Genomic DNA, 24,391 nt, shown 5'->3' with positions numbered 1-24,391 from the left:
CAAAGTATCTTCAATTTTTCATAAAAGATCTTTTTCGAAATTTAGAATGGAAACTAGGATCTAAAATGAGCTTTAGCACTGTTAGCTTGAAATACTGTTCTTTGGGGTTTGTTCAGGTTTTAGTCTAGTGGGCATCTATGTTAAGTTAGTCTTTTTGTGAGAACTTAGCAGTTCACTGTTTTGTAGTATGCAACACAAGATAATGCTTAACACTTTATCTCAGGATCTTTTACACATACATGAACACCTCAATTTACTGCCTTCTTATGGAAATAGACTATGGTCAAGATTTGAAAAAGAACCTAAAATTAGACTCCTAAATCTGTATTTAGGCATCTAAACAAGTGGCCTGACTTCCAAAAGCACAAGGAGCTCCATGGGAGTACCTGTGCTTAAAGCTGAGCATATGCTCAAGAGCTTTGCTAGACTGGGGGCAGAGTGCTCCACACCTTGCAGGAGTGAGCCCTTAATGAATGTCACTGATAATAAAATTAAATGTCCTTGTTTGTTGGTTTTATGTGGGCTTCTAATGCGGACCTACACTTCTCTTTTGTGACTCTGACAGTTTTCACCCTTAAATACAATCTCCCTGCCCAACAACAATAAAATAGCTACTCACAGTAAAACCTGCTCATTCCAGCAAATGGCACCCTTTCCCCCGACCTCAATACAATCATATACTGTCTTCTGGGAAGATCGGTATGGGCCACAGGCAGGAACATTTTTTCTTGCTCTCTTTCCCCTCACCCCATTCCTTTTCTTCCCTCCTCAGCCCTATCAGGTTTCTGTGCTCAGGTCTGTCCTCAGACCATTTGGATGCAGCAGCTGGAGCAAGGGGGTGCTCTTCCAGTGTGATGGAGCTCTCGGCTAGTGTATGGGTAGCAACCATTAGTTAGGAGGTATTAAAATGATGATCAATCTGTTAAGTAAACAGTTCTAAGGAGGATATTTGGGAAAACTAAGTTTTAAAATAGCTTAGTACTTATAACTGAGTGTGTCCCTGTAACATTCTGATGATGATTGAAAGTGTTTAAACCAGAATGGAAACTCTTTTTCTTGAAAGAACTGCTTAGTCAAACTGAATTAGTCAAGTGGATGGATCAAGTTACTCTGATTGTAGCTTTTTAAATAAACTGTCTTATTTTTATTTCAGATAACTCAACAGTTGGAGAGCATTTGTTTACAGATCATTGGCCTCGTTTTGCAGAAACACGTAATAGGTATATGCAGAAGCTGGCTTTTTGAAGTGTCCAATTTGTTTTATATGGCAGAAAAAAGTTACTAATACAATATTTTTAAATCTAAGAGAGCAAATAGTACTCTCTTCCTGCCAAGTACTTTGTCAGGACTTCAGCTCAGGCTCGAATAAGCCACTTCTCTCAGGTCTAAAGGAAGTTCATTTTTAGTTCTGATTTGGGTATCCTGATCTCCTATTTTCATGTCACTAAAACTATTACAGTAAATTACATTAGCTTCTGTGCATTGAAGCACTGAAAAGCATCAAACTCAGTTCCCTATAACATTTTAACTTGATTTGAAATTAAGGGGAAGTGACCTTTGATTACATCTACGCTCTTGGCAGTTCCCTTTATTAAAAAGCTTCGGCGTTTTATGGCAAAGCCTGTAAATTAAAACAAATCCTTAGAGAATGGGAAAAAGTGCAAAAATGTTTTAGAAACAATTTCTTTAGTTTACTGGTAATGTATTTTTTCAGTGCTTATAAGAAACAAAATATAGTGTGATTCCTCTTTTTTGGAATTTTTCAGTCCATATTCTTCAGTCTCTTACTATATAACATTTTGCCTTTCCAAAGCTGTCTGCTCTTTGCTGTATGGCCTGAGGGCATGTGTTTGAAAGATTATGGTATTTGCAAGCAAAACTTCTCTTTTACAGACCCCTACCTCAAATTTTCTTCTCTTCAGAGTTTTATGAAGAAATTCTCTCCTTGGCATACAGTTTGACGTGCCAGATGATTTCCCCCCAAATGTGGCAGCTTTTAGGTGTTCTATATGAAGTTTTCCAACAGGATTGCTTTGAATACTTTGCAGGTATGGCTGTTCCCCAGCTGTAGTGTATTGTAACTGTTTGTGGATGCAGCTTCAAAAAGCTGTCTTGTGGAGTTACTTTCTTTTAGTCCGTATTAGTGAAAAGAGCACATGTGCTTGGGCCTTGTTGTGAACACCCCAGTACAACAGTGAGCTCATGCCACTGTTCTTTGCTTGGAGAAATTTGGCTGAATAAGTCAGTCTTATACATTGTACTACGTCCAGAGCTCAAAGGAAAATCCTAAAAATTATGAAACTATCAATTCGTTAGCTAAAATGTAGTTATGTCTGTGCTAATTCTTTTTCTCTGTCTACATTTAAAAATCCCACCTTGCAAAGGCATCTGCTAGCGCAGATAGCTGTATGCAGAAGCGTTAGGACTCCTGTCACGCTCAGGTGTCCAAGCTAGTAGATCCCATTGCAGGGTCAGGGCCTTAATGGTTAGAGTTTTGGGGGTGTTGGTTTTATGTAAAATCTTTTCTTGTTTTTTTTAGATATGATGCCTCTCATGCACAATTATGTGACCATCGACACTGATACTTTACTGTCTAATCCAAAACATTTAGAAATCATTTACACTATGTGTAAAAAGGTAAGACTTGTATTTCTTGTCATAGTCCTCATCCTTGATGTTTGAGCATCAAATATTCAAGATAAGAGTGACCAAAGCTTGCCATTTGGTGTTGTTGATTGGTCAAGATGAAATGATAAGCCTTAGCTCGGTTCCCAGTGGACGCATGACAGAAACCACTTCCGCAGTTGTAACTGATTTCCTCATCAGAGAGGCCACAGTTTAAATGGACATAGGAACTGAATTCCCCTTTCATCCATGAAGCATGTGGATAGACCATTGTGGAAGAAACTTGCCATTCTGTTGCTCATGTTGTACCTGTTCTGTGGAAAACAGGACTTCACTTTGTCAGGCTGTTAATCTGCCATTATTCAGCAAAACTGCAATCACGTGGCAGAAAATACCAATTATCAAGGATACTCATAATAACTTTTAAAATAATTTTTCCACAAGAAAAGGACAAGCACTGAAATAACGTCATGGAAAAATGTTAATATTTGTGAAGAATTTTATGGATTTTGCAGACCCTAAGGTCACAATTTGAATTCTCCAGTCTTGTGCTCCTTCACCATGGTTTCTTATATATACATCTCTCCATACACATGCTCTCTCTCTCGTGTGTGTGTGTGTGTGTGTGTGTACTTCCACAGCAGATTGCATACGATGTTGGGCTGAATTATCATTCTTCTTGTTAGGTATTAACTGGAGATGCAGGAGAAGATGCAGAGTGTCATGCAGCCAAACTTTTAGAAGTAATTGTTCTTCAGTGCAAAGGGCGGTGTATTGACCAGGTAATGTATTACCAATAACTTTTTATAGATTTGATGCTGTGTGTACACTTCTATATAAATACAACCACATTCCTAGGAGTTTAGTAGATGAAAAATGTAGATTTAAGGAACAAATGTAGGAAATCAGATGTTCTAAATGGAATTGTTCTCCAGCACACTGACTGTGCAAAGGATGTAAATGAGTTCAAGAGATTTTTTGGATTTGTTTCTCGTGGAGGAGATTAAAGGACATGGCATCTTGAAAAAGCAAGAAAATGGGATTAAAACTGAACAGTAAAAGACTGGTACCTTGGGTAGGATTCTCTTTCTGTTTCCTAAATTTTCTCCTGATAGCATTGCTTGTTCTGAATTGAAGGAGAAATTTTAATACATTGCTATGATTTAGAATTTAATCATGCAAGTCAAACTACTGGAGTTGTTTCCCACAGCAATATGAACTCAGACTTTTTTTATGATTAGTGCTGTATTTTGAATTGCTGTGTATGCTGTAAAATGCATAACTTAATATTTGCAGTATGGCTGTATTATGGTTGCTGTGAATACCATAACTACAAATTTCCTGGATCTTTGTATATACATTTTCAACCACTATTTGGATTAGTGTACTTTTTCACATTAAGGGCTAAATTCTTCTTTGTTATTCCTGTGTAAAGCCCCTGCTCTGCACAGCAAGAACAGATTGTGTCCATTTGTTCCTGGACCCTTACATTTACTGGATAATTCTGAAGTTAATTTAATTGAAATCAGTAGAATTCCACTCATGTAAATCTGGAGTAATTGAAGGGAAAATTTTGCTCTTTTTTTTTTTAATGAGAAATCTGAAAGAGGTGGAATTAAATCACATAAAATTTCAATGAAATTAATGTGTAAAAGCGCCACATCTGTGTTTAATGAAATGATTGCACATGGAAAGAAAAATTTTCTCCCATGCTCATAAATATTCAAACACATTCCCAAATATGCACTTGGGATATGCCTGCACCTTCTTATAGGGAACTATTTATTTCATAATCTAGACATAGAAACTTGTGCAATGCAAATACCTGTATAACTATACTCTTTGCAGACTTTTGTAAGAAGTTTTTCACCATACTTTGTTACAATTTGGCAGAATATATATTTCTTGCTGAGGATTATGTATATGTCTTGTGAAGCTTTAAAACTAAGATGTTTTTGATTTAGCTTAAGACAAGAAAATATTTGAGCTCTTTTCCCAAAGCTGGAAAATGCCGTTTATACGCACTAAAACAAATCCTACCAAATTTCCCCAAAATATTTACCTTTGTGTTGAGACTAGCCATAACTTTTAGTCCAAAGAAAGCTTTAGCAGCATGCAAACAGAGTCTTAAGGTGAAGGTACACTCTTGCTTTTATATTGGGAAATGAATATACTGTACTATTATAAGCTACAAGCAGAATTCCAGTTGACTCTTTGTCTTCAGCAGGTTTGAGACTGATAAATGCTTTTAAATTGTCATGCAAACTGGCAGTATTTTTAACATTTAATTTTTTCCCCTCCTGTGTCCCCAGTGTATCCCACTCTTTGTAGAAGCTGTGCTAGAGCGATTAACTCGAGGAGTTAAAACAAGTGAGCTTCGTACCATGTGTCTTCAGGTTGCCATAGCTGCCCTTTACTACAATCCTGACCTACTTCTGCACACATTAGAGAACATCAGATTTCCACACAACCCTGAGCCCATCACAGCGCAGTTCATAAACCAATGGATGAATGACACAGATTGTTTTCTTGGGCAAGTATTAAGTCTTTCTCTTAAAATCCTTGTTTATCATTTCTTGGCAGCAGACTTCCGAGCTTGTTTTGAATCCCTAGTCACATTGATTGAAGAAATTAAATTCCAAAGCTAAGTTTAAATAACAGTAACCCACACCAAAAAAATCTAAGTGCTGTAGTGCAGTTAAAGGTGACCTGCACGTATTAAGTTTTTCTTTTCTGTTACATGCTGACTATCCTGCATAGCAAGTATAAGATGGCATTGAGCACGTACTGAATTTTAGCCTCTCAGGTGCCCTGAGGTTACAGAACATCTGCCTCTGCATGAGATGGCCCAGTATACACTTGGCTGGGGATCTCAATCGCTGAAATAGGGAACCAACCCAGCAGGATTTTAGGGAAATAATTGAGTATGTGGAGTGTTTATACAACTTTTTTCTATTCTAAATTTTTAAAATGTGCTGGATGTAGTGTGAGGTTTTTTTATTAAAAAAAAAAAAAAAATAACCTAAACCATCCCCAACCAAAAATATCCTCTACTCTGTTCCTAGTCGCCTCCTCCGCCTCAGTCCCCCCCCCCAGAAAAGAGGCTGGCTGCATGAATCATAAGGGGCTCCACGGTTGACATTGCCTGCATAGTGCATACTGGGTCATCTCAGCAAGATGTAGGCATCTGCAATCATTTGTGACCCCAAAAAGCAAAGAAGTCTAACATCCTTTACATGCTGAATGGCTTGTGCCCTTAATTCAGGACATTTGGCACATAATATTTTTGAAAGCTAATGTTTTTGTAAAGTTTGTTGGGGCACTGGTTTGTTGAAGCAGTGGTTTTCTAAAGCTGTTTGTTTTTCTTAGGCAGTTATTGGCTAAACGTTGGGCAGCATCTAACCATGAAAGTCATTCTGATCCAAAATTGGAGCTGTAACTAGCTTTCTGAGCCAATTCATTACAACACTGTTGTAATGTCTTACTACCATATGTAGTCTGGAAAAAATACTTAGTTTTGGGGGTGTCCTCTAGGATCCCACACCCATTCTTCCTCCTTTTACTTGTAGTTTTTCCCCAAAGGTCCTTGCATTGCTTTGACCCTCCCTCCTATCTGAAACCCTTTCGCATGGCTATCAGCTTCAGCCAGAGAATGTGTACGTTATTGGCTGCAGTGGTTGAATTAGTGCAGGGTGCAAACAACACAAACACAGTTTTAATTAAGCCAATGCATTTTGCGCTTGGGTTACTTTGGTAGAGGCAGGTGGGGCATAACCAGAAAACAACTGAAAGGTAAAATGTCTCATGACATGCCAGGTGCTTGAAAGGCATATGCCATATGCGTAGAGTAGGAAGTTTCTCTCTTCCTTCTCTTTACTTTTTAAAATGTATTACTTAGATGACACAGTGGGAAGGGGAACAGTTTGTAGGCTTCAGCAAAGCAGGGAAACCCAACATTTCTCAGAGGTTTTGGTGAACTTCCAGGTCCTGTGTGCACATTCTGCCAGTTGGACCAACACTGCCAGAGAGTTGCACATAGCAGTGTGGCAGAGAGGCCAGTTGCTGCAGTATAATTTGGCTATAGACAGATGCCCAATGGAAAATCTCATCCTAGTATTGTCTTTTAGGTAATGGTTTAGTAAGGATTGGTTGGGGAAGATAATATAGCTTAAAGAAATGTGAAGTGTGTCACAAAGGTTACTTGAATTGATGATTGAAAAGTAGGGAGGATATTTTGTGACAGTGTCGGCAATCTCATATTAAGGAATTCATGTACATTTCTTATAACATGTACATGGCCATACACTTCTGTATGTCTGTTCGGAAAGCTGAGAATCTCCTCTGTCCAATGGTATAAAGCTCCAGTTTCTTGTTATGCTGGATTACAAGGCATTGGAGCTGAAGCCTATCACTGGTCTAAAGCCTTGAATACCAAGGGGAGGGATGGAGAGTGAAGTCCATACTTCAAGAGAAAAGATGAATATGTCTCTTTTTCACATAATTGTCCACATGGATCCCATTTCTGGTTTGCACATGTCCTGGATTCATGAATGAGATTGGGTTCTTCTGGCCAGCAGTGTCCATTGTGGCAACGCCAGCACCCTGGATGCTCTCGCTCCCCTTCCTTAACCAAGGGCATAAGGGGCAGAGCAGCTCCAACCATCCCTCTGTTCCTTCAAACAGCTCATGCTTTGTCTTCTTTTATTGTGCTTTATACAACTTAAATCTCTTTTGTATATATCGTTAGTATATTAGTCTAGATAACATAATGGTTAGTTTTTCTGATTATTTTTATGCCTCTTGGCTTAAAAAACCCTAAAGCATAACTTGTTAATATTAGGGACTTCCCCAGTACTGGATCTAGCTTCTGTGGCTGAAGCAAAGTCTGTGGGGTTCAAAACTTGCCTTTCCTTGTGATGCTCTTATTCCATTGAAGGATGGTCATATGAAATGCCTCTTTTGCCTTGAGGAAGTGTGTAGCTCAATGGATGTTGAATTTTATCATTTCTTTTTGAAAAGAATTCAGAAGGCAAAAGAGCCTTAAACTATTCCTCCTAGATCATTCAATGGGAGCCTCCTTAGAACTGGAGGAAAAAGGCTCAAATAGGTTTCATCCCTGAGTGCTCCTATTAGCCATGTTAGATTCCAAGTCATCGAAGGCTTGTCTGCTGTAAGAAAGATTCCAGACCACAGTGGACCTTGTCAACCACCTGCAGGCTTATTCAAAGACATTAGTAAGAGTATGGCTCATGCTTCTGAGTCATATGACTTTCTGTGTCTACATGATGTAGTTTGCTAGACTTCAACTATGCTCCATGCAAGGATGGTTGAAATCAGTGTATTTGCCAAGCAAACATCACATGGGCATGCAGGAGACAATCCTACAAGAAGTTGTGTCCTCATTAAACTGGAGGAAAGACGCATTACGGGTGTTTAAGGGAGTACCCTTCTCCTCCCTTCTGCCAACCAAGACTCCGCTCAGGCATGAGCAGCTCATTTAGAGCACTTGCAGACTCTGGGCATGTGGTCTCAGCAAGAAGCTTGTCTATACGTAACTGTTCTGGAACTTGGAGCCATCTGCCTGGCGTGCAGAGCATTCCTTTCCTCTCTTCAGGGATCTGCAGTCCAAGTGCTGACAGACAACATCACAGAGGGTGGAGCAAGTCATCTCCACTCTGTCAGAAAACTGATCGGCTTTGGACTTGGTGTATTTACTGTAAAGAAAGTAACTGTTCTTTTAGGTTTATTTAAAAATGTGGAGCTGCTCAGCGACTTGGAGTGCTAGAACTAATCCATGGGGGTAGGGGAAGTTGAGCTGGATTAGACTGCCCTGTATAGGTGAAGCATAAATAGAGTGTATCCCCTGGATACTGTACATTTGTGGTGCACATCTGTACGTATATAATGTGCTTTGTTTGGATTGTTTAATGAAGGCTGAAATGTGTATTGTGTAGTTATTTAAGATTGAATTAGAGTGAGGGTGATGAAGAGACCGGTAAAACCCATCATGTGTATTATTTGTCATCTTTTCCTCGATGGCCTGAAATTTGAATGAGCCATTTTTTGCATGGTCAGTGTTTACTCTTCCTAGTAAAGATTCTTCTACAGAAACTAAAGTCAAAAGGAAAACTTAATTTTGGTTTGAACATGTGAGAAATCAGTAGCTGAATAAGAAGGTTTAGTTGATGAATAGGAATCATTTGACTTCAAAAGAGCCAGGATTTCACTCATAATTTTTTAAAAACTGATGATTTGTATTTATTTAAGCACAAGATCTGATATAGGAAATTAAGGCTGGTCCAAACTCTGTAACCTAAAGGAAATGGCTAATTATCTGCAACTCAGAAAGGAAATGCATTGATGTGGCTGAAAGAAAATTGATTCTTGACACAAAAGGGGCAGCTAATTAGTATAAGAAAATCTTGCTGGTTTCCCTTTGAATTTCCTAAGATTCAATTTAAAGTAGAAAAGATCCTTTAGCTCCTTCTGTCAATTACTGAAACAAGCATTTGTGGGCTACAGAAGGGCTTGCAGATTATGAAGACTGCACACAACATGTTAAAAATAGACTTGCCTTATGGTAGTATGCTGCGCTTCCATTTGGGGAACAATCTGGATCCTTAGCACTCCAGGCTGACAGTGCTGTTGAGGTAGCAAGGAAAGTGCATGTGTGGTGAAAGAGTGCTGCTGACCAACTGACTCAGGATCAACACTAGCGAACACCCCAGGGAATTGTGTCCAGGCCACCTCATGCAGGTGGAAGGGTTGCTTCAGTCTGGGCCTATGGTGGGGAGAGAATAGATGGATGCTAGAGCATCTGTCCCCACTACAAAAATATCCTATTTGGTTTGTTAAATCTTCTTGGTACTTGATACAGTTCAGGAGTGTGTTATGCTGAGTCTTTGAGTAAGATGATTGCTAGGTCTGCTATTCATCTGTGGTTGACAGGCAGAAGAAGCAGTTCTTCTTTTGTCTCAAGTTAATTAAAATTGGCCTGGTGCCTGAGTTTCACCTTTCCTTCTGGGACCTCTAACACCACACTATATTTCAAGAGCACACATTCATTCTTGCAACTGCTCATTTAGATGCTTGAAAACATAGGGAGAGAAATATTCTATATTTGTGAAACTATTTGGGTTAGCTCCTAAGAATAAATCCATTTTAAATGGTAATACTTGAGTCCTCTAGTCTCCCTTATTGTCCAAGAAGGGGAATTTACTAGGAAGCGAAGGCACTTATTACTGTGTCTTCTTGACTTTTTGCTGTGTTCCATTTTGGAGTTGGCATTACGTGCCTGTGAAGCATTGAAGCATATTATAAGATGCTTCACATATTATATTAGAAGTATATATATTATAAGTATATTGTATATTATATAAATATATATAATTATATATATTATATTCATATTATAAGATGATCACATGACATTCACTGTTCTGGTGCACGTATAGTAAAATTAGTTCATTGCACTGTAGGGACTTGAAGAAATTTCAAGGCTTCCAGTGTCAAGCTACAGAATGTGTGTGGATTTTGGGACTATAAGGGGCTGCTATCATAGAAAGGAGCTGCAGGAGATGGGTGTGCAAGGATCAAAATTCAGGTTTTTTTCTCTCTGGTCATACAAAATTCATCTTGGTGATCTTGTACAGTTGTGCTTTGCACATATACAGCACCTTTAATCTAATAATATCAAGGGACTTTACAAATATCAAGCATTACAACACCATGGTGTGCGTAACTGGTGGTTGTAAGCCCATATTATTGATGGGTAAACTGAGGCACTGAGCAATTACATTTTTTCCCCCGATTGCAAAACTGAAAATAGAATTCAGGAATCCTATCACCCTCCTGATTTCAGCTCCTAGCCTGCCTTCCCTTTTGTGTGTGTGTGTGTGTGTGTGTGAGAGTGTGTGAGAGAGAGAGAGAGGATATCGTTCATGCTCAGTTGCAGTTGATAAATTTCTCAAGGCAATTAATGAGGGAGATGGCAAACAAAACACGCAGGCAAAACACACAGCTTGATATGCTGGTTGACTTTGCCTTCCCTTGGATGGACTATTGTAGCCAGAAGGGTGTGCTTGCTCTTTTTAAGTAGCTTATTGCTACTGTGCATCACTCAGAAAACAGAACTGCTTTGCTAAGCCCAAATGGGACTAACATACTAAGACGCCTAATGAAATCCCGAAAAATCCCCATTCCTTATTTTAGAGTAAGCCCTTATTTATTACATCTTTGTAACCATTTGTTTTGCTTGATGCCTGTCTCAGATCTGGTTGGGCACTCCTGTCTGCCACTAGCCAGACTGCTGAAAAGGGAGTCTCTGGATCTCTGGGTGTTTTAAGCCTCTGGTGTCTGAACAGAGCTCAGTCACTGCCCCAGTCTTGGGGCCTAGACCCTTTGTCTAGTGCCCATTCCTGAGATCTGGAATCCACAGTCCAGCTGCCTAGTCCCTGGGCTCAGTGCCGACTGCTCAAATTCCTCTGGAAGCTTAAATGCACTGTTTACTTAAAGGTTTGGAGTTTTTTTAATTAATAAGATGACAAGTAATCACAGTTAACCAAATTTATTATGAGCGTTAGGGATCAGTCAGCACAAATACAGAAAGATACGGGTTAAATATTTACCCTTCCATTGATCTGGGGGTACAACCAGCAACATGGACTGGCACAGAAATATAACTTGCTGCTGAATAGTATATATACCTTAGGTTGTTACCATCAATGCAAACTCCCAGTTTCAGTAGTTTGTGTCATTCTTACCCTAATATTTCCATTGCCATGCATTTGCTATCCAAGGTTGTTGGAAATTTTGTGCCTAGTTTCTAGCAACAATTATATCAGTTGCTTATTATTGTCAGAAACTTTGGCAAAATACTACTTTCACTGTGCACTCCAAAACCAAAAGCTTACACACACTTTTTACTGTATTTCAGGAATGAGGGTGCTTTGAAAAGTGGTTCGCTTTAGCATAAGTATGGATTCTATTAAAGATTTATAATATTAGCTAAATAATTTTGGTAACAGCCTTATCCAGAACTCCACCCAAAAGTGTAAATCTTCTGGTAGCTCTCCAAAGGACAACGTGGAAGGCGTACACATAACACAAGCAGACTTTGCACATAGCATTGTTCTTTAATAGAAGTAGAATTACACAAATCTACACAAAAGTAATAAACCCTATAATAATTTCCCCTCCCTCTGGCTCACCCTTTCTTTGCGGGACCATCTGTATTCAGGTAGGCAGGGTTCTTCTCCCTTGGCTCATCCAGCTCCTGCAGCAGTTTCCCTCATCTTAAGATGGTGAAAATTGCCAAAAAGAGCCAAAAGATCAGCTTCTGTCTTTCAAAACCTTCTAGTCCCTCTGTCAGATGACCCCTGCATCAGGAGGATGATCATGGACACTTACAGGTGACTTCGTTGTTGGATGTCCTGTCCCATGATAAACTGTTCTTCCGGCTGGGAGCTAGTCTGTTGTTGAGAACTGTTTAACTTCAACGGGAGAGCACTTTAAGTCAAGTCTTATTAGACTTATTTAGTCAAGTCTTATTGGCTTATTGACTTATTTAGTCAAGTCTTATTAAGCTTTTGCCACTACTCCTGTTGGAATTTAGGTCCAAAATGGAGGTAATGGAGAGAGCAAAGTACTGCATATTCAGAATGGAGTTTGCAGCTTGGTAAAGATACATACAGAGAATGTATAAATTGTGTAGATTTCTTATGACTTATGAAATCTTATGACTAAACTGGGAGGAGAGGTAGATAGCTGGAGGGTAGGGATAGGATACAGAAGGCCCTAGACAAATTAGAGGATTGGGCCAAAAGAAATCTGATGAGGTTCAATAAGGATAAGTGCAGAGTCCTGCACCTAGGACGGAAGAATCCCATGCACCGCTACAGACTAGGGACCGAGTGGCTCGGCAGCAGTTCTGCAGAAAAGGACCTAGGGATTACAGTGGACAAGAAGCTGGATATGAGTCAACAGTGTGCCCTTGTTGCCAAGAAGGCCAATGGCATTTTGGGCTGTATACGTAGGGGCATTGCCAGCAGATCGAGGGATGTGATCGTTCCCCTCTATTCGACACTGGTGAGGCCTCATCTGGATACTGTGTCCAGTTTTGGGCCCCACACTACAAGAAGGATGTGGAAAAATTGGAAAGAGTCCAGCGGAGGGCAACAAAAATGATTAGGGGACTGGAACACATGACTTATGAGGAGAGGCTGAGGGAAATGGGATTGTTTAATCTGCGGAAGAGAAGAATGAGGGGGGATTTGATAGCTGCTTTCAACTACCTGAAAGGGGGTTCCAAAGGGGATGGCTCTAGACTGTTCTCAGTGGTAGCAGATGACAGAACAAGGAGTAATGGTCTCAAGTTGCAGCGGGGGAGGTTTAGGTTGGATATTAGGAAAAGCTTTTTCACTAGGAGTGTGGTGAAACACTGGAATGCGTTACCTAGGGAGGTGGTGGAATCTCCTTCCTCAGAAGTTTTTAAGGTCAGGCTTGACAAAGCCCTGGCTGGGATGATATAGTTGGGGATTGGTCATGCTTTGAGCAGGGGGTTGGACTAGATGACCTCCTGAGGTCCCTTCCAACCCTGATATTCTATGATTCTATGACTTAATACCATGGTATGTGTGGCCTTTGACTAGGAATGGAATTGTAGGAGCTTTTTAAAATGGGTAAAATGGCTGTCTCCCTGTAAGTTTTATTGCAGACCTTGCTATTACAATATTGTTTTAAATGTGCATCCTGTTAGTTTCCCAGTCTCTACATGCATTGACCCATCCTTCTAGTTCTAAGAAATACTAACTATGCAACAAAAGTGTCTCCCAAGAGCCTTTGTTTTGTTAGCTGTCATAACTTGCATGGCCACACCATATGAGAAATGTAACCATGTTGAGACTATGGAAAATGGCCAGTTTGTTACCAGCTGAAAACATCTTATGATCAGACAACTAAAAAGGGATTTCTACCCCTTTTATCCTTTCCTCTTTCCCACCCCGTTACAGTTTTGTTAGCAATAACATTCTGGAGTGGATCCAGGAAACTGGATAGGACTGCTGTGTTGCATGGAGGAGCAAGGGAATGAGAACCTGCCAGCCAGGTTGGCAGAACATCTTTTAAGGTAGCTCAGGGAAAATTATCTTTCCTGCAGGATATTTCTTGTCCTATCTGGAGTTCTGCACAAAGCTGTCAGTCACTGAGAATTTTTAAAAACAGAGTTCCTTTAATAGCGAAATGCCTTATAGTCAGAAACACAGTTGAACAGTGTTTCTAGTACTACCCAGTATTCTAAGTGCAGACTAAAGAGTGTCAGACAGTAGATAAGGATTTACCCCTGTTCTGATGGCAATTGTGATGCTTTTGCTTATGCAGCCCAAAAGCACTTAAAAAAAAAGTGATTGTGTTATAAGCTCTTACCTAATTTCCTGCATACGGTCAATATTGGGGATCTTTCAGCTGCCACTTTCCAACCAACTACGTCCCATAGAATATCTTTGGATTACTTTTCCCCAGGTGTGTTAATTTGCATTTTTCCTGATTGAGTCTCCTGGTCCATTATTCTGGATGCCTTTGAATTATTTCTTTCATCTCATTGATATTTGCAACGTCTCTCAATTAAGTGTAATCTCCAAATGTAATGTACAATTTGGACTGTTTAAATCAGGGGTTCTCAAACTTCATTGCACTGCAACCCACTTCTGACAACAAAAATTACTTCGCGACCCCCAGAGGGGGGACCAAAGCCTGAGCCTGCCCAAGCCCCACTGCCCCAGGTGGGGGGGCCAAAGCCTGAGCCCCAGACAGGAGTCCTGTAACCTGAGTCCTGCTGAAGCCCTCGGGCTTTGGCTTTGGCCCTGGGCAGTGTGGCTCAGGCTTCAGCTCCAAGCCCCAGCAAGTCTAAGCCAGTCCTGGCGACCGCATTTAAAGGGGGTCGTGACCCACATTGGGGTCCTGACCCACAGTTTGAGAACCTCTGGTTTAAATAAAACCAGCCCCTGTGGCACTCCATCAGCTCACCTGCCCCCCTCCCCCCCCAATTCAGTATATTACTGTAGGTCATTGCTCTTTGCTTATGGTCCTTTTTTTTTTTTTTACCAGTTTTCAATCCATATGACAGTACTCCTATTTAAACCAGTTCAGATAGATTTTCCAGTCCAGTTTAGTGATGTACTGCATCCAACGCTTTACTGAAAATCAGATCAATTACATCATTAACCATGTTTATTTAGCATTACATTTCTTTGTATCTGAGAATCCCAATCAACAGCTCTAGGAAGTTAGCCCGTATGTGATAGGTGAGCAATCAGTTATTACATGCCGTACTTGCTACTGGGAATTTTGCATTTAAAAGCCTAGCGGAATAATATATTTAGAGCTGTTGTTTAGTATTGTAACTCTGCTCCTGAGTCCTCTGTAGTCTATACAAAGGGACCCGTTCCTCATGTAATATATTTGCATTGTTTTAGACTTCATGACAGAAAGATGTGTATAATAGGACTGAGCATTCTAATGGAATTGCAAAACCGACCTCCTGCGGTAGATGCTGTGGCTGCCCAGATTGTTCCTTCAATCCTGCTCCTGTTTCTGGGATTAAAACAAGTGTGTGCTACTCGAGAATTTACGGAACATGAAGACCAGGCTAAAGACGAAAAACACGATGCAGAAGATAATGGTAAAATCTCCCATTTCCACATTGTGGATTTTGTCTGGATTTAATTTTAAATGTGTATGAAATGACTGTTCATTTTAAGACTCTTCAGCCAGTCTGCTGAATTGGTCTGGTTTATTGGATGCTTGGAAAGATGCTTTTGTGAACTGGTCATTCCTCTTAAAATTAATGCTAAAGCCCTTTTGGGTGTATCTATGTCACTCTTCCTGCAAGGGCAGTTTTGTTTGAAAATAATAAAAGCTGCAAATCTAGGTGCCTGATCACAAATGTGCTCTGTAAACCAGCATGCAGGAGACTCCTGACTAATAGGCCAACAGAAATTTGGCAGTGCTGTGGAGGCAGCATTCTTGGTCCCTGGGAAAAAAATGTCCCTAGTAGCTACCTCTTCCACTAATTTAAAAAGCAATGATAATGGGCTTGGAAGAGATCTCTGGAAAGTCATCTTTTCCCAGATGAAGGGTGGCAAAAGGAAAGGTGGATTAAAAAATGACTTTTTGAAAAAACCTGATATTTTAATTTAAATGGGAGTTTTTGATTTAAATAATATAGGTTTATTTTTAAATGAAAATTTATTTACAATTAATTTTAAGTTGTAAGGAAAGTCAAACCACTGAACTAGTGAAGTCATTGGCTTGGCATCTAGAACCAGAGTTGGTTGACGTGCTAAACCAGCTTTTGATAGTAGTAGCTTCTTCTGCAGGAGCAGAAAATATTTTCTTCATTTTAGTTTAATCAACTAGTTCAGTTCAATGATTAGTTCATTCAAAGTTAAGAAACCAATTGTGAGCTGAAAAAAGCATAAAAGCTTGTTTTCCTCTGATAATCTATGAATAAAAACTAGGTGTGAGAAGATGAGATCTACTAGTTCTAAAAACTTGAAGGGCGGAAACAATCAATTTAATTAACTAGCTACAAATAATGCTTCCTTTGTTTGATAAATCCATTTTACATGGAAAACCGTGTTTTGATCAACTTCATTCTATTGTACCCAACATATTTGAGGTAGTTTTGTTTAATAAAACAACTTTAAAGTGCTCTTTTTGTGCACTTTTAATTGAATTCCAAGTTCCAATCTTAATAGAGATTGACACAAATCTTGAGTAAAAAAGAAAATCCTCTAGTAAATGCATCATTTACCATTTTCTAACATCATAAAATATAAAAATTAAGAATGTGAATGAATGTAAATTAATCTATATAATTTGTGGCAAGGCACCTTCTTGGTCTGACCAAACTCAGCTGTTTTTAGCCCTGGTGAGATGGGCTTGGGGTAAAACAGTCCATCTTGGCTGCACAGGGGCAGTCCGCTCCTTCTCTCAGCTAGTCTTTTAGGTTGTTTTCTCCCTTATGGGAGGGAATGCAGCCTTCCCTCCTGGTGAGGCTTGCTACTACTGGCCACTTGACTCCCCCACCTTTCTCCCAACAAGGGAGGGTTTAAAAAAGGTCTCAGGTAGCCCTTAGTTTGAATCAGCTGATCCTAATTGATCTCAGATAACTCCCTTCTCAGCTGAACCTGATTGACCTGTGGTTACCCCTCCTCAGTTGATAGGGAGAAGGGCCTTTTAACCTTCTGGGACTGTTTTCTACACCTCCCCTCCCCCGCCCCTTGCAGCTGTCTGTCCTGAGTTTATCACAAATTGCTTAAATAACTGTGTATAGATAGTATATACTCCTGGTTAGCAAAATGTACCAAATTTAATGGAAAGGCTATATTTTGTTGCAAATCAACATGCTACCAACCAATGAGAATCAGTCTTTCTTTAGGAAAATAAATAAATGCAAAATGAGATTAAAATCAATTATTTATATCCAAGTTTCCTGCTTACTGTTTAAATCGTGATCAGACTCAGTGATGTAAATTGCTTGGTTTAAATCAATCCACCCTGGCACAAAGAGCCTTCAGGACAGGTTTACAAAGCAGGAATTGCGATGATCAAGATTCCTGTGGCAGAGAGGCCTCCTCCTAATCTATCAGGCGAAAAGGAAAAAAAAATCCAGAGAATTTGCTGAACGGGAGAGTGTATATTACACAGCATTAATGACAGATTATTTTATTGTCCGAATATATCTAATTTGCAGTATGAGATAAAACCATTGTAGGCTCTAATGCTTAAGATGGGTACAAATGAAATGCTTTTAAGAGGTGCAAGTTTCAGACATAACTGTAATTAAATTGAGTTGCCTCTGCTTATTGAGCATAAGAATGTGGTACAGTAGCAGCACAATCAGTCCAGTAGCCATGTGCTACTCAGATCTCTGGACTGTGATTTGCCTAAAACCCCCAGTCCCACCCATTCCAGATTGCTCTCCATAAGCCCGTAGCAGATATGACCAATTCCACTTACTTCCTCCAGCTGACAAAAGAAAAACTTGAAACGCTGTTTTTAGCCCCCCGTTCTGTTCTTGAAAATATTTCTTAGATATTTTGGCATAGTAACTCGAGACCTTGCTTAAGTCAGAAATAGCGATGTTTGGAACTTCGATTTCAGGTTTTTGGTTCAGGGTATGATTGCTGTTTCATAAATACGAAGCTGGGTAAAACAGCCAAGGGAAGTTGTTTTAAGTGTGTGCAGTTAAGAGAGCGCTCTAAAGGTTGGTATGCAATAAATTTGACAAAATTAAGTGTATATGTTTGTAAAGTCCAAGTAAGTCTTTATTTGCTGTATTTTATTAAAAAGCAAAATGACAGGCCATTTATATTAATTTAAAAGAGAAACGTTGCTGTTTTGCTCAGTCTTTTACTCACAAACTAATTGGGTACATGTGAGAACAAATTTCAGTTTCACACTTCCAAGGTGTTATTAGAAACAAAGCATAACTGTGCTCTGAAATATATGAAATATTTTGGTGGCTTCCTTTTTCACATCTTCTAGGTTTTGGTTTTTTTAAAAATTGTCCCTTTTCTGGCCAAAAATGTACATATACGTGTTTTGTCCCTTAATATTTATAATTACTGAAAGCATATGATGACTTTAAAAAGAAAAATGTTGATACATTTGCAGAAGAGATCCCAAGTGACGAAGAGGAGACAAACGAAGTGGGTCAGGCAATGCAAGAGAATCATGGAGGAGGTGGTGGTGGAGAAGATGAAGATGAGGATGACGACGACGATGATGACTGGGATGAAGATGCATTGGAAGAAACCGCTCTAGAAGGATTTAGCACTCCTCTTGACCTTGAAGATGGTGTAGATGAATATCAGTTTTTTACACAAGCACTGTTAAGTACGTACATGCCTGTATGCATAATTCTGTAATATGATCATTCAGAGACACTTATGTTAATAATTGTTTAAAATCCTTATCTGCGGTGTTAGTAACCTCTTGCACTATTAAAACTGAAAAAATAACCTAAGATCTTTTTTGTATGTTTGCTTCACCATTTATGCTGATTTACCTGAACTTGGATTTTTGAAAATTTCCCCCCTTTCTTCTAATGAGTTTCACTTTCTGATTCTCCTGTTCTAACATAACCATGAAATCTTTGGCTAGCACACACTCGTGGATACATCTATAGCTGAACAGGTGTTCTAACTGAAAAAGTCCTGAAATAATTTCTGTTCATACTATCTCTATTGCAATTTTTCAGACAAAACCTAAATTATAGGGCCTAAACTACTTCAGCGTCTTTTGAGTGCTCAGATAGAAGGATTTGTCATTTTCTAAACTGTCAAAACCCTAAAGGAAAAAGCTTTTTTCTCCTGTCCAGAAGTTTTAACAACTATAGTTTTATTTTTAACTTTGAAATGAGTCTAATTTTCAGCATAACAGATGCATTTTGACCGTGAAATTGAACATGGCTGTGAATATTGGGCACACTTTGAAACATCATTAAGTCCCTGTTTCCAGAAAGCTCTCAAGCACATGCTTAATTTTAAGCTCCTCAAACCCCAGACCTTTTGGAAATAGGCCAACTTCATCTGTGGTCTGAGAAGCTGACAGAGGTGCCAAGCCAGTGTTGAGGTGTGAGGTCTGTGTTTTTAACCACACTCACAGATCTCTTTTTATCTCTATATCTTTTTCATCTTGTCCTTCTGAAATAGTCTTAAAACACAGGTTGATAATCACTTTGCATCCACTCCTTGTTTTGACAGCGGTTCAGATCCGGGATGCAGTCTGGTACCACTCACTGACAGCACCACTGAGCGATGATCAGAAGAAACAATTACAGGAAATTTACACATTAGCAGAACACCGGCGAAGTGCTGCAGGTCAGTCATTTCTCTTGGGCTGTTATGTGTTGTAGGGACTCTGGAACAGAATGTGCCTCTGTAACAATTAGATAGGGTGCAGTAGGCCAACGTGAATCCCTGTGCACTACTTGTCTTAGAGGAGGTTTGCGGAGGCTTATGCTGTCTCTGCACTGAGATGAATCTCACGTAGAGATTAACATTGCCTCTAATTTGTAGACTCCTATCTGCCAGATATAGTTGTTTAAATAGGGACTGAGCTAGATTTTCAGATGGATTTTTCACATAAAAAGTAGATTAAGGGTATGTCTATACTACCTACCGGATCGGCGAGTAGCGATCGATCCAGCGGGGGTTGATTTATTGCATCTAGTCTAGACATGATAAATTGACCCCCGAGTGCTCTCCTGTCGACTCCTGTACTCCACCACTGTGAGAGATGCAGGCGGAGTCGACGGGGGAGCGGCAGCAATCGACTCACTGCAGTGAAGACACCGTGGTGAGTAGGTCGATTACTGCATTGATGGAAATAAGGTCATTAAACCGAGGAGCATGCAGAGCAATGTCATGTATAATTATTTCATAATAAATTAATCTTTCAACTTCTGCCCTAGAGAGGGGTGTGAAATGTTACTTTAAAAAAAAAAATCTAATCTGCAATTTATCCCTGCCGTGGCAGATCTGAGAATGAAGTCTTGGTCAATAGAGTTTGTTCCACAAGCTTCCTATTCCGCACAGGACTATGTAGATCAGACGCAATTGCTCTCTACTTTTTTATACCCCTTTTCTTTCTCTTCTGTGAATTCTAGAGACTAAAACGATAGAACAACAAAGTGGCTACACGTTTGACAACAAAGGACTGATCACAGCATTTAACTTTGGTGGAAATGCTCCTGGAGGCAACTGAAGGAGAAACTGCAAAGGACTCTGGGAATGGTTTCATCATTACATTTTATTATAAAACAGTCATGACTTTTGAGTGTGAGGGGGAGGGTAATCTGATGCTCCAGATGGTTTCCCTTGGAGACAGCAGTGTGTTTTCTCCCCCCAGACTGCTCTTTCTAGCCAGCTACTGTAATGTTCAAATTCTTGTGGTGTTTTTATAATTTGATGGACTGAAAAGAAAACATCTGCTCTCAAGGAAACTGAATGACTGGGAGGGGCTAGGTTGAATCTAGTTGAGTTGCACTTCTCAGGTTTTTGCTGTGCAGAACTGATGGATTCATATGGATAACAGTGCCTTCTGTTGTATATGGATTATCTGAACAAATGAATTTGAGTGTATCGTAATTTTTTTAAGTGTAAGGATTCTTCTAGATGCACTGTAAGCCTTGGTTCCATGTTTTCCTACTATCTGTCTTGTACTACATGACTTAGTTGTTTGTTAATTGTATATACATTGCTGGTTTCAGAAACATCATCTCAACTTCCCTCCTTGGTGTAGACCTTTGTATGTTGGGCATTCTTTTGGAATTGTAAAGCATACTCTGGGGCTTTCAAGGGTTCTTACCAAAAAGCAGGTTTTTCCCTTGAGGCAACAGTCACCTCAGCCCACGTCCTTGAGATCTCTCCATTAAGACCGCCTACTTGAGTTGTAATGGCACTCATGCCCTGGCAGGTTCAGATCAAAACAGATGCTGATACCAAATAGTTTCCATCTCCATAAGTGTGTGAGTGATCAATCTCTGGCCCTTGCGAGTAGATGAGCTACATGACAACTTGTCTCCTTTATTGCTGAATATTGGGTTTTATTTTGGGACCCTGTAAATTCTTTTCCTTTAGTGATTCATTATCATTCCAGCTATTGTACTGAACAACTGGGATCCATACCATTTTAGAGCAATAATTTATCTTAGTGGAGGGGAAAGCAGATCCAAATCTTGCTTTTTTTTATGTCTGAATTTCTACTCTGCATCCCATCTGGCTCCTCTCCCAATGCTGTAACTTAGCCATGTTTAATTTTTCCCACGTTTAAAACATCAGTCTCTTATACTCAAATATACACAAATACCTAATTGTGTGTGTGTTCGTACAGTGAAACTTGTCTTAAGCAGACACCCAGCTAAATACTGATGTGCACGGAAACCCTTCTTCTATAACTAAGAGGTTAAAGTTATAGTGGAAATGATGGGGATACATTAAAATGGTTAAATATTTTAAAATGAAGATTGAAGGTAGAATCTTTAATCCATGTTTCATGTCTTTTTTGTGTCTGATCACTTGTTCAGGGCTTGAAAGTGTTTACTAGGCAACTGTTACCCCAAGACTGACATGAAAGGTGAAAAGCTCTTTGCCTGGGGTGGTACCCAATTAAAAGCTCAACTCTTCCTTCCCTTCCCATCACTTCTTCAGCTACGGGGAAGGGTGCTGTCCTTGGACCCTGCTCAGGGCTCTCATCTTTTATACTAACCTGTCTCTCCCACTGCCCAGCTGTGAAAATACACCTCTCCTGTTTTTCCCTCCTCCTGCCCCAGAATCTTCTGCCTGCTAGAACTGCTGGGTGGAGAGAGGTCCTCTGCTGCTTTAGCCCTCTTCAGCCTTCCTGCCTACTGCTGTGGGAGTCATGTGTCTGCTACTTTACCCCTCCCTCAGCCTCATTGTTAGGTCCTCTCCAATGGCCTTCTCTGTCACTGCTTAAAGTTTTTTTCAAAGCAGCCCCAGAATGAAATTGACTTGGTTCTTGATAAAAAGAAAAGGAGGACTTGTGGCACCTTTGAGACTAACACATTTATTTGAGCATAAGCTTTCGTGAGCTACAGCTCACTTCATCCGATTTGTTAGTCTCGAAGGTGCCACAAGTAGTCCTTTTCTTCTTGTGAATACAGACTAACACGGCTGCTACTCTGAAACTTGGTTCTTGATAGTTTTCACTGCTGCTATTCAAAACCCTGGGTGCAGCAGTGAAAAACTATCATGTCGCTTAGATCTGCTTTCATTCCACTAAAGCCTGAGAACACTTTGAACACTTGAAAATTCAGGCCCCAGTGCCTTTGCTAATAAAGTGAGTGGTGATTTTTGGATGTCCAATATCAGACTCTTCAAAGAGGGCAGAGGCTTGGTACTTTTTGAAAAAGTCATTGGTCACTTGCCAAGAATTAGGTCTGGAGATATCCATCTAGCATGTGAGGGAGACAACACTTCATACTACATCACTTTACATTCAGTTCACAGTTGGGGGTTTCTTTACAACCATAAAAAGCTAGAAACTTGTTCTCAATTCTAAACAAAAATTATTCAGAAGTCGGTGGCATTGATTTCTCCACACATATTTGGCAGTGGAAGCTTCCTTTTCGCCATTGGGCATCTGGCAAATGGAATTTTTAAGCCCTGTGTTCATTTATGTATAAAATGTTGATGGTCAGTCAGTGGGATTTCCTTCAAAGCCTCTCCTCCCTCCAGAACGAAGAACAAAAGGGATTTTTTTTTCTTCCACTAATAAAGGGCATTGCGTAATCAAAAGGTAGTTTTCAGAAGTTAACATGTTCCAGCAGAAATCTACCACTGTATAGCGCTGTCCTTGTGTCCACCCCTCTGAGTCTTGGTTGTTCCCTTAACGCTGCTGCTTGTATACTTTTCAAATGAACTGCCAAGAAGATTTCATCCAGATGTTTCTTACAATGGACTTGAATTGCTATTTGGAATCTCACAGTTGTGGTCAGAGGGGAGATTTTAGGATATGGTGCACAAAAGGGTAACTAGCTTTCTCCTTCCCAGGAGATTGAGTAAATGTTTCTACTGGCAAAAAAACAAACATAAATTTATACCCTTTTTGACAAGGTATCAATTAAAGAAATAGTCCAAGATTTATTGGGCTCCAGACTCCCCTTTTACATGTGGTTCTCTTTTAATGTGATAAATGTGCATTCATACACAATCATAATAGGTAAGGGATTGTAGGGATTTCTTCTTGAGATGTGTCCAGCATGTACTACATTTAGTACAAATGTGCATTGCTGTCTCATGTTGAAGCCAGGGTAATCATGGAACATCAGATACCAGCAACATTGAACTGAGCAAGATGTAGTTGCCCTTAGAAATGCAGAGACCTATGAATGTACTGTCAAATAAAACAAAGGTTGATAAAAGTAACCTTTGCTGCCCTGTGCCAGCATTCACGCCGTGTGAAGGTGACTGTATGGATGCTATGGGTGCTTAAGTATGACATTAGATTTGTGTAGGTTATAATTATAGCAAGTGTTAACTGATGTGGTAAAAGATGTTTTTCAGATAAATTAACCGGTCCTGGGTGTGACATTTCAAATGCTGTTTTGTCATTCTTAAACTTCTGGTTATTCTTATTATTCTTTTGGTTTCCTCTTTTTGCTTTGGTGGAGTCTTTTTTTGAAGGGGGAAGAGTACAGTCTGTTTTTGCAACAAAGCAAACTCTACAACCAAAATGACTAGCTCCAGGAAGAAAGCAGGATACCAAACTGAAGAAAATGTACAGTGATTACAGTTGACATGCTTTGGCAGAGTCTGGGTCAAAATATGTAAACCATGTTCTGTAGAGTGTCCTAGTAAGATTCTTTGCTTCAGTGGGAAGAGGGTGTTTTGAGGGTGGGGGCTGTGAGAGAGGAGGTATGGAAATAAGTGATTTACTACTTCAGAATCTGCCATTTGTCCAGGTGGAGAAATTTAGTCTCTACTGAGTGTTAGATTACATCACACGTTAGTAGACAAGAGCAGCCATCGGAACTGTAGGATTTTGGAGCCCATCAGGCAACACTATACCATGCCAGCCTGATTTCTGCACGGCTGCCTTCAGAGCTGGACAGCCGGCTAGCTGCTGCTGCTCTCTGGCCACCCAGCTCTGTAGGCAGTGCAGACAATAGCTTGATGACCCCCTTTTGTGTTAGAACCCCCGGTTTGATAAACTCTGATTTAAGGACTTTTCACGTTTATAT

At 39.9% G+C, this 24,391-nt stretch overlaps 1 protein-coding gene across 2 annotated transcripts in view; it reads left to right on the top strand.

Moving 5' to 3' along the window:
- IPO8 (importin 8) overlaps positions 1 to 23,748 on the top strand; it is a 71,165-nt gene extending 47,417 nt beyond the window's left edge. The window contains exons 17-25 of one of the 2 annotated variants that reach the window (XM_048829297.2): positions 1,154 to 1,220; positions 1,923 to 2,048; positions 2,540 to 2,637; positions 3,312 to 3,407; positions 4,938 to 5,158; positions 15,096 to 15,301; positions 18,301 to 18,522; positions 19,392 to 19,508; positions 20,297 to 23,748. In XM_048829297.2, coding sequence (XP_048685254.1) covers positions 1,154 to 1,220; positions 1,923 to 2,048; positions 2,540 to 2,637; positions 3,312 to 3,407; positions 4,938 to 5,158; positions 15,096 to 15,301; positions 18,301 to 18,522; positions 19,392 to 19,508; positions 20,297 to 20,394 — 1,251 coding nt within the window. In that variant the 3' untranslated portion in view covers positions 20,395 to 23,748. The remainder of the gene's footprint in view (positions 1 to 1,153; positions 1,221 to 1,922; positions 2,049 to 2,539; positions 2,638 to 3,311; positions 3,408 to 4,937; positions 5,159 to 15,095; positions 15,302 to 18,300; positions 18,523 to 19,391; positions 19,509 to 20,296) is intronic. The other variant, XR_007353764.2, reaches the window with a different exon arrangement.
- The last annotated feature ends 643 nt before the right edge of the window (positions 23,749 to 24,391 follow it).

This window comes from Caretta caretta, chromosome 1, assembly GCF_965140235.1.
Source record: "Caretta caretta isolate rCarCar2 chromosome 1, rCarCar1.hap1, whole genome shotgun sequence".
In the NCBI taxonomy this organism is placed as follows: domain Eukaryota; kingdom Metazoa; phylum Chordata; order Testudines; family Cheloniidae; genus Caretta; species Caretta caretta.
The sequence above is the reverse complement of the archived record's forward strand: the minus strand, read 5'-3'. Positions and strand labels throughout refer to the sequence as shown.